The following is a 10,317-nucleotide window of genomic DNA, read 5'->3' on the forward strand; positions in this document are numbered from 1 at the left end:
CAAAGATAGGAAAGTCCTTATACTAAGAGGTTTCTCAATGGTGGACTCTTCGATGTTTTAGTTAGTCTTCCACAGAATAAACAGAAAAGGTCTGAGCATTTAGAGAGAGTTCAACTATAGAGTTGAGTATGAAGTATGGCAAATTGGAGAGTGAAAATTCAGAGAGTGCCATGTGGAGAATGGAGTTCAGAGATGAAGTCAGTGGAACTTAGCACTTTATGGAGGAGATAGATTCCAATTTATATGGAATCAATCTCCTGAAGAAGGCATGTGGAGTAAATATTTTTCTCACTTACCTATAGGGTCTCAGGGAGTAGAATTTTATAAATGAATGTGGGTATCTGTTGCTTGTGGGAATGCGCATCATTTGCTGGAGAGTGGTGATAGTAAGGATGTGCTCTAGCTGTTAGAGAATAATGGCTTATACATTTTGGAGTTTGTTGAGATTATGGATCTCATCAAATGGAGAAAGCAATAGAGCAGCGAGATAGCTGACTACTAGTCATCTAGTAGATAGAAGACTTTGGAGCTTCTTCTATACGACCATAAAAGATCAGATGGCAGAGGATGGGCAGTCGCTCTTTCACCTTTTATTAAAGACATGTGTTGAACTGTTGTTAGATCACCAGCGCCATGGTGGATAGTCCATCTTAGGATGTATCAACCACCATGGCACATATATCTAAAAATTTTTATTTGCAATTAAGCATCCTAAGTAGTAGAAGAAAAATGATGCTGATAGATGACTTGCATCAATCTTATATACTTGGCCAATTATTGAGAATCATTGATTATCCCACCTATAAAATTTTATTTCTAATTTTATTCTATCTAGTTATTCTATTAATTAAGGTGTTTGGTTGGAGAGAGTGAGGGTCTAGAATCAGAATGAAAATGGATGACTCTCATTCCAACCGTTTAAGTGGGAGGAGTCTCATTTTGATTCCAATTCTGGAGTGAAATAGGAATGGCCCAATCTACATAGAACTCAATCTTTACTCTCATCTATAGATTTAGATTTTTATTTCGATTTCGATTTCGATTTCGATTTCGATTCTGATCACGAATCAAGCGCTTTGTGGGGATTTGACCATTCTGATTCTGATTCCAAATGATTTCGATCACGAATCAAGCACCCCGTAAGAATAGATATTCTTTATTCTACTTAATTATTTCTTTGGGCACTCATCAAAGTTTGTCCATTAGTAGGTTTTAGTTTTTGAATTTAGGTAGGATTCAAACATCCCACCCATATGATGCTCTATTTAAAAGGATATTGAGCACTCCTTTAATTAGTGTGAGAAGAAAGAGAAAGAGAGTGAGAAGTATCCTTTTTGGTAAGGCATAAAAGAGAGTCTTCTTGTATGGCTCAATTTTTTAATAAAATATTTTTCTCTCTCCTAAATTATTTTTTTAGTATCTTTTTTTTATATTTATTTTAGATTTTGAGCCAGTGTGGTCCATTTACTTTAGATAGCATACTATTCTACACCAATTTCTTCACAAGAATTGCATCATGCCATATAATAAACCTAACAACTCATATGAGTCCATGTAGCAATCTCTAGTATAAGTCCATATTAATTTTATTCTATAATTAAATAACTAAAATTTAAAAAAATTCTATTCTAAATTATATTCCTAAGAAATGTCCAACAACTCATATAATCAAATTGAGATCTAACCACACCTATCCGCTTAGGGATGGCAAAATACAACCCAACCTATCAACTTGATCCGCATTCGATCCATCACAAATAGATTTAGATTTGGACTAAACAGATTCAAATCATAAATGAATGACCCATTTAACTTGTTTGTTATTTAAGCCAGATTCAAATTCTAATATTTTAACTTATTTAACCTGTTTAACTCATTTATTATATGGATAGGATCAGGTCAACTACCTATTTAACATCCATTAACTATAAAATACTAACCTACTACCTTTGAGTCTTGAGATGCTCACTCGTCTAGCCGTCTTTATCCACCAATATATTGCAATTGGTGATAGAGAAATATGAGTTGTTCCAATTACGTGTATGTGATATGTACCATCTTTAGCCAAGGTTTGTATTTTAAGACCACTATGCCCTTCAATAACTCCTCCAGAAAAATTCTCTTCTACGCCTCTCTCCTATCAAAAGAAGCGATCTCAAGACCTTCCACCCTTCGAAGAACCTTATTATAGACGATAACTAAAGCAAAGGCAACATCTTTGATAGATCTCCTGAATAGTGCCTCAGGGAGCTCGAGATCCATGCTCAAGTTAAGATTTGATTTTCCGCATCACTTGTTTGGTCGCGACGATCATCTCAAGGAGATTGATGCGAGGAATAGGGGCATAATTCTTGATGGCAGAGGAGGAATCAAATTCCAATAAGTAGTCTCTAATGTAATCCATTATCGTCTAGTGAGGATGGTCTAGGCATTGGCAATCAAAAGGGATGAGACGTTTCGAGTACTAGTGGATTTCAAAAAAATATGAAAGGATATGCATGAGAGTTTGGGCCCTTCTTTCTCCTTCGCTCCTCATAGGTATTGCAGCAAATCGACCCCTCTCCACCTTCCCACGATAACTAGACCTTCATTTTCTTCATCATAAGTCCATCTCTCTCTCATCTTAGTTTCATAAGTGGTTTCTTGGTGCCTCAAATCTTAATCCAAGATTTATACCCAAAACCATTAGATACATTGGTTAAACAAGTTCGGATCAGATTAGATAAATAGATTATTTATTTATTAAATATATTAAATAAATCAAATTAAATTATTTATTTATTAAATAAAATAAATTTATATTTTAAAATCTAATTTATTTAATAGAGATGTCAGATCGAGTCTGAGCTTTTCTGACCTAACCGGGTCACTTTATAACCTGACCCAACGCTACCTCTATACCCACCCCCATCCCTTTAATCACGTGGATCGCACCTGAATTCCTTTCCCCGCTGAAATAGAAACCGACACCCGACCGCGGAGCGAGCGAGCGTTTCCACAAGCGCGCTCTCTCCCCTTCATCCCGCTCCCAATTCCGAACCCTGCCCTCTCTTTCTCGCAACCACTAATGGCGGAGGCTTCCGATCTCTTCCTTCTTCCCCTTGAAGAATTCGCTGCCGATGAGATCGAGGAGCAAGAAGGCCGGCCCGAAACCCTAGATTCGCCCCTCTCGTGGGCCTCCGCCACCGCCTCGAGGGGCACCACTCGCTGCGCCCTCGGAGCCGACCTCTTCACCCCCGATCCGTCCGATCCGGGCTATTCCGACCAGGATTTCGACTCCTCGGACGATCACGCCTCTCTTGCCTTCGATCTCTTCGATCACTCCTCCACCCGCCCGATCGGCGCCACCACGGTTCCCTTCCGGGAAACCCTCCAATCCCCCGACTTTAGGGTATCCGAGGGCCCCGAGGAGGTGAGATCAGATTACCTCGAGTTGGGATTGGGGTTCGAGGGTCACGAAGATGGAGAGGGCGCGGAGCGGGAGGTCGTGGTTTCCGATTGGGGGGCTGATGATTTCTTTATGGGAAGGAGGAGCTCGCCGTCAGAATCTATCGATTTTTCCAGGGCAGGCCCTGTTGATTCGGAGGGGCTGAGGATCGCTGGGTTTGATTCGGATTCAGATTCCGATGAACAGATCGTCGACGGTGGCGAATCCCAGGATCGGATCAACGATGATCTTGGCCTTCCGCTGTGCTGGGACTGCCTCCAGTTGGAGGAACAAAGGAGGGACCTTAACATAGAATTGGAATGGGAGGAGGTGGATGACCGACTCGAGGAGAGGGATGTCCTAAGTATCATGATCGTTGGCAACAACGAGATATCCAATGGAGTCAGGGAACGAAATCACGATGAAGCGGAACAGGAGGAAGATGTGATTCGGAATATAGATTGGGAGGTGCTTTTAGCTGTGAATAACTTGGGGAGGAACCATTTAGACCCGGAGGATGTCGAATCCTTCTTCGTCGACGACCATGAGGGCTTTGTCTACACCTCGGATTATGAGGCCTATGAGGTCCTGTTCGGGCAATTTGCCGACCATGATAGCTCTCTCAAGGGTAGTCCTCCGGCAGCCAAATCGGTGGTCGAGAACCTCCCGTCGGTCATGATGACGAAAGAAGATGTTGATGAAAATAACAACGTCTGTGCAGTGTGCAAAGATGGGATTTTGGTAGGTGAAAAAGTGAAGCGGCTTCCATGCTTCCACCATTATCATGAGGAGTGCATTTTGCCATGGCTCGGCATTCGGAACACATGCCCCCTTTGTCGGTTCGAGTTGCCAACGGATGATCCCGAATACGAGAAGTGGAAGGCACGGAGGGCCAACCGTGGTGGTTCCGGTGAAGATTCTCAGCTCAGGTATGAGTTTGAAATATTACCTGAAGCTTAGGATGTGTAAGCAAAGCAGTCCTCCTGTTTTTTTATGATGGTGGCGTGGACAGGATTTTCTGATGCTGTTGAATCAAGGTTGTAGCAATTTACTGTTTTATCTTTAGAAACATTGTAGCGGCAATCAGACTTTTTGTTAGAAGTTATCAATGAGCCGTTGGGAATTGGATATTTAAGATGTTATTGTATATCAACCATTCTGAATAAATGTCAATGCTGTTGTAAAGCTGGTACTGTTACATTGCATAAATTTATTTATTTATTGTTGTTGTGATGCAAGAAGGCTTATGGGTTAAGATTAACTTTTGTCATAGCTGCCATCCAGCCAAACAAAATGTACTTGCTTGATTGAGAGCTTTGTTGATAAATTGGTTATGGGAGCTTAGTCGTGAGAATTTCATCTAAAACCATTCTTGCAGCTTGTTCACATGCTTTGGCACACTTATCCATATATGGCCACGCTCTTTGTTTTGGATTCCTCATACCAAGTTTGGTTTGTCCAGTAAATCTGTTCGTTAATTATCAGTTTGGAGTGCTAAAACAACTTCATTGGCGGTTTTTTCAAATAGTTAACAGTGCTGCAATGATTAATTGCTTGGAAGTGATTCGGTTAAATCAATTGTTTATTTTTATCTTCATGTACTTCAGATATTAGATTTTATCCTCCATTACGTGTGTATGGTATTAGGATGAGGAGGCTGAGAACAAAATAGGTAATGTCTTGTTGCATGCATGTGTCATGTAATGAAATCTGAAATATAGATAATTGTTGTTAGTAAAATTGCAAGAAGTATTTATATTCTTCTTTTGTTATGGTTAACGAATTCAGGCATTGATAATTTTACTTGAGCACAAAATGGTTCTTGTGCAGGGTAGAAAACAAGCATCTTGTTGACTAACTGAATCTTCAATTGAGGCTTCTCTTCTGTCAACTCCCTTCCCTCCATATCTCCATTTTGGTTGATGTTCATTAAGTTGATAGATATTTACATCACGTTTGTGTTTGGTAGCATGCTGATGGATTAAACTTATACTGATCTCTGTATCATACAGAGTGGGGATTGTTGAATTAACCTGACATGTTAACAGGATATTCCCTTTTCTTTTGGTGTTCATTTTTCTTTTCCTTTTCTGCTTACAAAAGTCTTTACTGCTGACATTAGCTGCTATTTAGGTTTCTTAATTGACAATCTTTCATTATCTTTTCAGATTCAAAAGGCCCGCTTGTTGAGCCTATTATTGAGGACCTTTGCAAAATTCTTCCCATATAACATTGCAAACTTCTAAATCTATGTTGAACTCTGGCTCTAAGTTGTGCAACTGTCAACATGTGTGGAAATTAATAAGCCTTCTATAATTTTTATGGTCTGTTACTATGAATTCTATTTCACATTGTTGCTTCCTATCCAAGGGAAGCCTGCAGAATAGCGAACTTCAAATATCTGACTGCGTCATTCCCTTTTTGCTCGAGCAGATGTCCCCTCATAGGGTTCTTGTATAGCATGTAAATCATGTTGAGCACTTCTAGCCATTTCTTGTTATTTCCTCCCTTTTTTAGTTAATTACTTCATCTGCTTTCTTGAATGTACTACTATTGTCACCGGACATCAACCTCAACATTTTCATTAGTGCTACATGCATCCTAGCTTCATGGGCCTCTTTATGTCATTCCACAATAGGTATGGAAGAGATCATAATTTGGCATAGCCTTCTCCGTCTGATATGATAACTGTTTTTTTTTTTTTTTTCAGGGTGGGGGCATGATTTCTGGTAGGAACCAAGTAAAATTACAATTTTGTTAGTACAGTCATCCAAACTTCTAGAGCTCGGACATCGGAAGACAGTAAAAGTTTTTTTTTGGATTGACAACAGTAAAGTTATTATTCATAAATCTGAAATGTTTCTTTCTTCCATAAAATTTTGAGACTAGCATTTATCGTGACAGATCGCATATATGCTTATCCAATGAATTTAGTTAGAGCTGTAGACTTCTGAATTGTTGTATGGAATAGGTCTCTTGTGCAATGAGGGTTTCCAATTTTTGTATACGTTATCTAACAACACGGTATTAGTACCTTCAGTTTCGTATCTTGGCATACAGACATCTCAAATAAATGTAACATATTTTTCAGATTGTGTCTTATTGATAGTGTGCTAAGATTTGATCTACAAACAACTTTTGTTTTGTGAAGATGCCTTGTTGCGGTTTATTTTTGGTTGACATCGGAAGATAACGAGGCACAGCGCTAGAGCAACCTGCAAAAAAATAGGGACTGGAGGATTGTGCTTCGACGAGGATCCTCTAATGCTCAAGTCAGAACACACAAATAGAGAATTAGAGTTTTAGCTCTCTAAGATAGGTTACTTATCGGGTCCTCAGAGTTTGAGTATTTATAGAGGAGACGACTGTGTAACTATTTTTGGTAGACAGGCTGGCCGAATCCGGTGCGGTTATTTGGTTGAGATTTTCAGGATCAGGTAGTTACATATGAAAGATTCTCAGAATCAAGTTGTTACATTCAGATAGTATTGACAGATATGGTCAGATAGGATTGACAGTTACGGTCAGTTGGTGCCTGCTTTTTGAATCCGAGCTCGATCAATCTGTTTCCGATGAGAGATCAGAGAGTGTAGCGTGCTGACTAGGAGTTGGGACTGATAGCTTTCTGACCAAAGCTCGGTTAGGTGGATTGATCCGAAAGACTAGCTGACCCGCAGTTGTTATGCTGATCAGAGATTGTTCCGATATTCAAGTCGTGTAGGGATCGGATGCGGCTGGAGATCGACCAGCTGATTCTTCGACCAACGGTTGGAGAAAGCACACACCGATCAAGGGCCGAACGAGTCATAATCAATCATGCGACTGCACTGCTTAAGGTGTGCAATCCGACTAGCTCTTTTAGATAAGAAGTTGGACCAAGAACATGCCAACGAGAGGTCGGATAGAATAGCCTCCGATCAGGGGTCGGGACAGACATTTATCGATCAAAGGTCGGACAAACCACAACAATTAGGTTGTTTGAGATGTGCTGATATAGACCTGATGGGTCATGATGGGCTTGAATTTTCACACATCATTGGTCCATTCTTAATTATTCCTAATAGATACCCCTTTACTTTCTAGTCTGAGTTTTGGTCGGGCTATGAAAGTATTTATCTTGGTATTTTGAATGGTCGGGGATGTAAAGAGCTATTTTTAAACCAAATATTTGTGTGCGATTTTTCAGGCAAAAAAAATTATTGAACTAATGATGAAATTTTCGAAATCTGCACAAACGCCGTCCTTCTCTGTTGGGACACATTAAATGTGGAGACTGTTGGTCAGCTTTGAGTTAATAAAGGCTTGACATGTGGTCCATTTTATAGATTCATATCGACTTGACGTCCTCCGAGAGTCGTGCGTTCTTTTATTTAAAGGGATGATTTTTTTTGTTTTATTTTTCTTTACCCTTCTGATTTTGGTGAATTTTTTTCTCCCTTTATCATTTTTCTTGCTTCGAAGCTTTCACAGACAGATTTATTTCTTTCTTCACCGTGTGAAGAGCTCTCGGAGGATAGTTACTTCTTTTTGATTTCATACTCGAAGGTAAGTTCCTTTTACCTTCTTCTTGATTTTTTCTTCCTTTCATTTTCCCTTAAGTTTCTGTTTTCATGGTGGGCTCCGAAAACTCTGTAAGCGAGAGCCCTGTGCTAGAGAAAGTGAAGGATCCAAAAAATCCTAGGTCTAAAACCAATCCTTTGGTCAGACTTGGAGAGATCCAAACCGAGTTGACCTTGGGTGACCTAGAGTTGCTCCGAACCTAATACTCTATTCCAAACGAATTCCATCTTGAACTTTTTGATCCCGTTGCTCGAGTTCATAGTCCACCTCTAAGTCGATTAGCGATGTGTGAAGAAAATCTTCAGGCAGGTCTTAGATTTTTTATTTTGTTCTTCATCTTTGAGCTTTTTTGGTTCTATGGGATTACTTTCTATGCTGTATCCCCGAACTCCTTTAAATATATCATAGGGTTTCTTGTACTTTACTCTCAGACAGGAGTTCGATCTTCAATTCTTTTTTTTCGAGCTCTCCTCACACTAAAAAAACACCCATATGCTGATTGGCTGTATGTTTCCTCGCAGAGGGATATCTCTCCCCTGGTCTCTGATGCTCCTTCGTCTATTCATGGATCGAAGAGCCGATTCTTTTTTGTTTCTTGTGCTTTGATAGATGACTAGGGGCTTTCGGACAGGGGTCGGATTGAAGCTTCATCCTTGAAGTCCATAAAATTGAATGCCGAGGAAAAGAAAAGATTTAGGGATCTCCTGGATCGCAACACTCCTCATCTGGATGAGCTTTTATCCGATGAATCTCTTTTCTCGACAGGATTTTTCTCTAGCGACCCTAAGAGTGAGTGGGGTTGTTTATGCCTATATATATAGCTGTTTAACCTGACATTTGTTGAACAATGGTAGAAATTGAACCCTCGGCAAAGGATATTGCAAAATTAAAAGCCTCTTCCACAGAAAAGGAAGCTCGGGCCACCGGGACTGAAAGGAAGAAAAAGTTAAAACCTGCTGAACTCTATCAAGAGCCTGCCACTGTCGACCAAGCAGTCTCCTCTGAGGTCGAAGTAGTTTTGGCGACACCTGCACCTACTCCGACCCTAACTGTCAACTTTCGAGAAGGGATCGTCGAGCAACCTCAGCCTTCAAAGACCTCTACTTGGGCCAGGTATTCTAAGGAGGTTGATGATAATGAGGCTCTTTCCGATGATATTTTGGAGGATCTATTTTTTCAAAATTGAAAGGCAGTCTGAAAAACTATCAAAAACTCTGTAATTCCAGCAAAGTTGGAGCTGATGGACAGGATGAGAATTTTCAGTCTGAGAAAACTGTCTTTGACTATGAGTCACCAGGTATAGTATTTATCCTGTCACTCCTTTTTTAATCATCATATTTTCTCTAAGTTGATTTGAAATGCAGCTGCTCCATGTTCTCGTCAATCTGTCGGACCGCTCGATTAGGAAGACACAGGTGCGAGAGGCCGAGAAGAAAGCCAAGATGGATGCTCAGATAGCTCGGGTGAAAATAAAGAACTAGAGGCTGAGGCTAAGCATCTCCTGGGGACCCTCAGGCAGGTGGAGTCTGATCTCACCCTCATCTTGGAGAGAGAGAAAGAGGTGGAGAGAAAGACAGAGAAGCACATTCAAGATGCCAAGCGCTCCTCAGTTGAGAAATTCAAGGCACACCTGTCTTCGCTAAGGAGATTGCTTGAGCAGTGGAGGCATTTAAGGCATCTGAAGAATACTGCAATAGCCATGTGACCTCAGCAAAAAAAATTTTTATCAAGCTCACAAAGAAGGTGGGGCCGACTGTTGAAAGTCAATAGAGGAGGAGCATCCAGAGTTTGATCTCACCTTCTTGGACTATGAAAATGAAAATGAAGATGACGAGGAAGTTCACACTGCCTCCAAGCTCTCCATTTTCAAGAAGGAGAATGTTGCTGAGCTGTCCTCCTCTTCAACTACTGATGCAGCTCCCTCCGAGCCTCCTTCGAATACAACTCTCTAAGAGAAGGTCGGAGATTGAATGCTTATACTTTTTGCTTCTTTTTTTTTCTTTTTTTTTAATCTCTGTAAGAAATTTTTATTTAATAAAATAAAATTACAAGCTTTTTGAATTTATCACTTTTCATTATTTACATAGTTGGTGAATGATGCTTGCGACGTCGGCCCAATAGCTGCTGCTCCTTTACTAGCTACTCCTCTTCCTCCGATGATGGCGGTTAAGATTAGAACTCATATTAAGAGTCTGGAGAAAAAACTTAAATTCTTCGAAAGAAAGACCACCGATCGAGAAAAGAGACTTCAAAAGACTCAAAAGAAACTTGATGAGGTCGAGAAAGAAGTCAATAGACTTTAACAGGAGGTTTGGCGAGGAGCTGTAGTA

The 10,317-nt window shown here is 40.3% G+C and overlaps 1 protein-coding gene across 1 annotated transcript; it reads left to right on the forward strand.

The window, feature by feature from the left end:
* The first annotated feature begins 2,917 nt into the window (after nucleotides 1-2,917).
* Nucleotides 2,918-4,612, forward strand: LOC105049900 (uncharacterized). Its single transcript, XM_010929683.4, has one exon. The coding sequence runs from the start codon at nucleotides 3,068-3,070 to the stop codon at nucleotides 4,385-4,387; it is 1,320 nt and encodes a 439-aa protein (XP_010927985.1). The 5' UTR covers nucleotides 2,918-3,067; the 3' UTR covers nucleotides 4,388-4,612.
* Nucleotides 4,613-10,317: the final 5,705 nt, after the last annotated feature.

The sequence above is a fragment of the Elaeis guineensis genome, chromosome 8, assembly GCF_000442705.2.
Source record: "Elaeis guineensis isolate ETL-2024a chromosome 8, EG11, whole genome shotgun sequence".
NCBI classification, from domain to species: domain Eukaryota; kingdom Viridiplantae; phylum Streptophyta; class Magnoliopsida; order Arecales; family Arecaceae; genus Elaeis; species Elaeis guineensis.

What these genes read in the sequence shown, in the direction of transcription:
- LOC105049900 (XM_010929683.4), top strand. Translation starts at nt 3,068, where the DNA reads ATGGCGGAGGCTTCCGATCTCTTCCTTCTTCCCCTTGAAGAATTCGCT.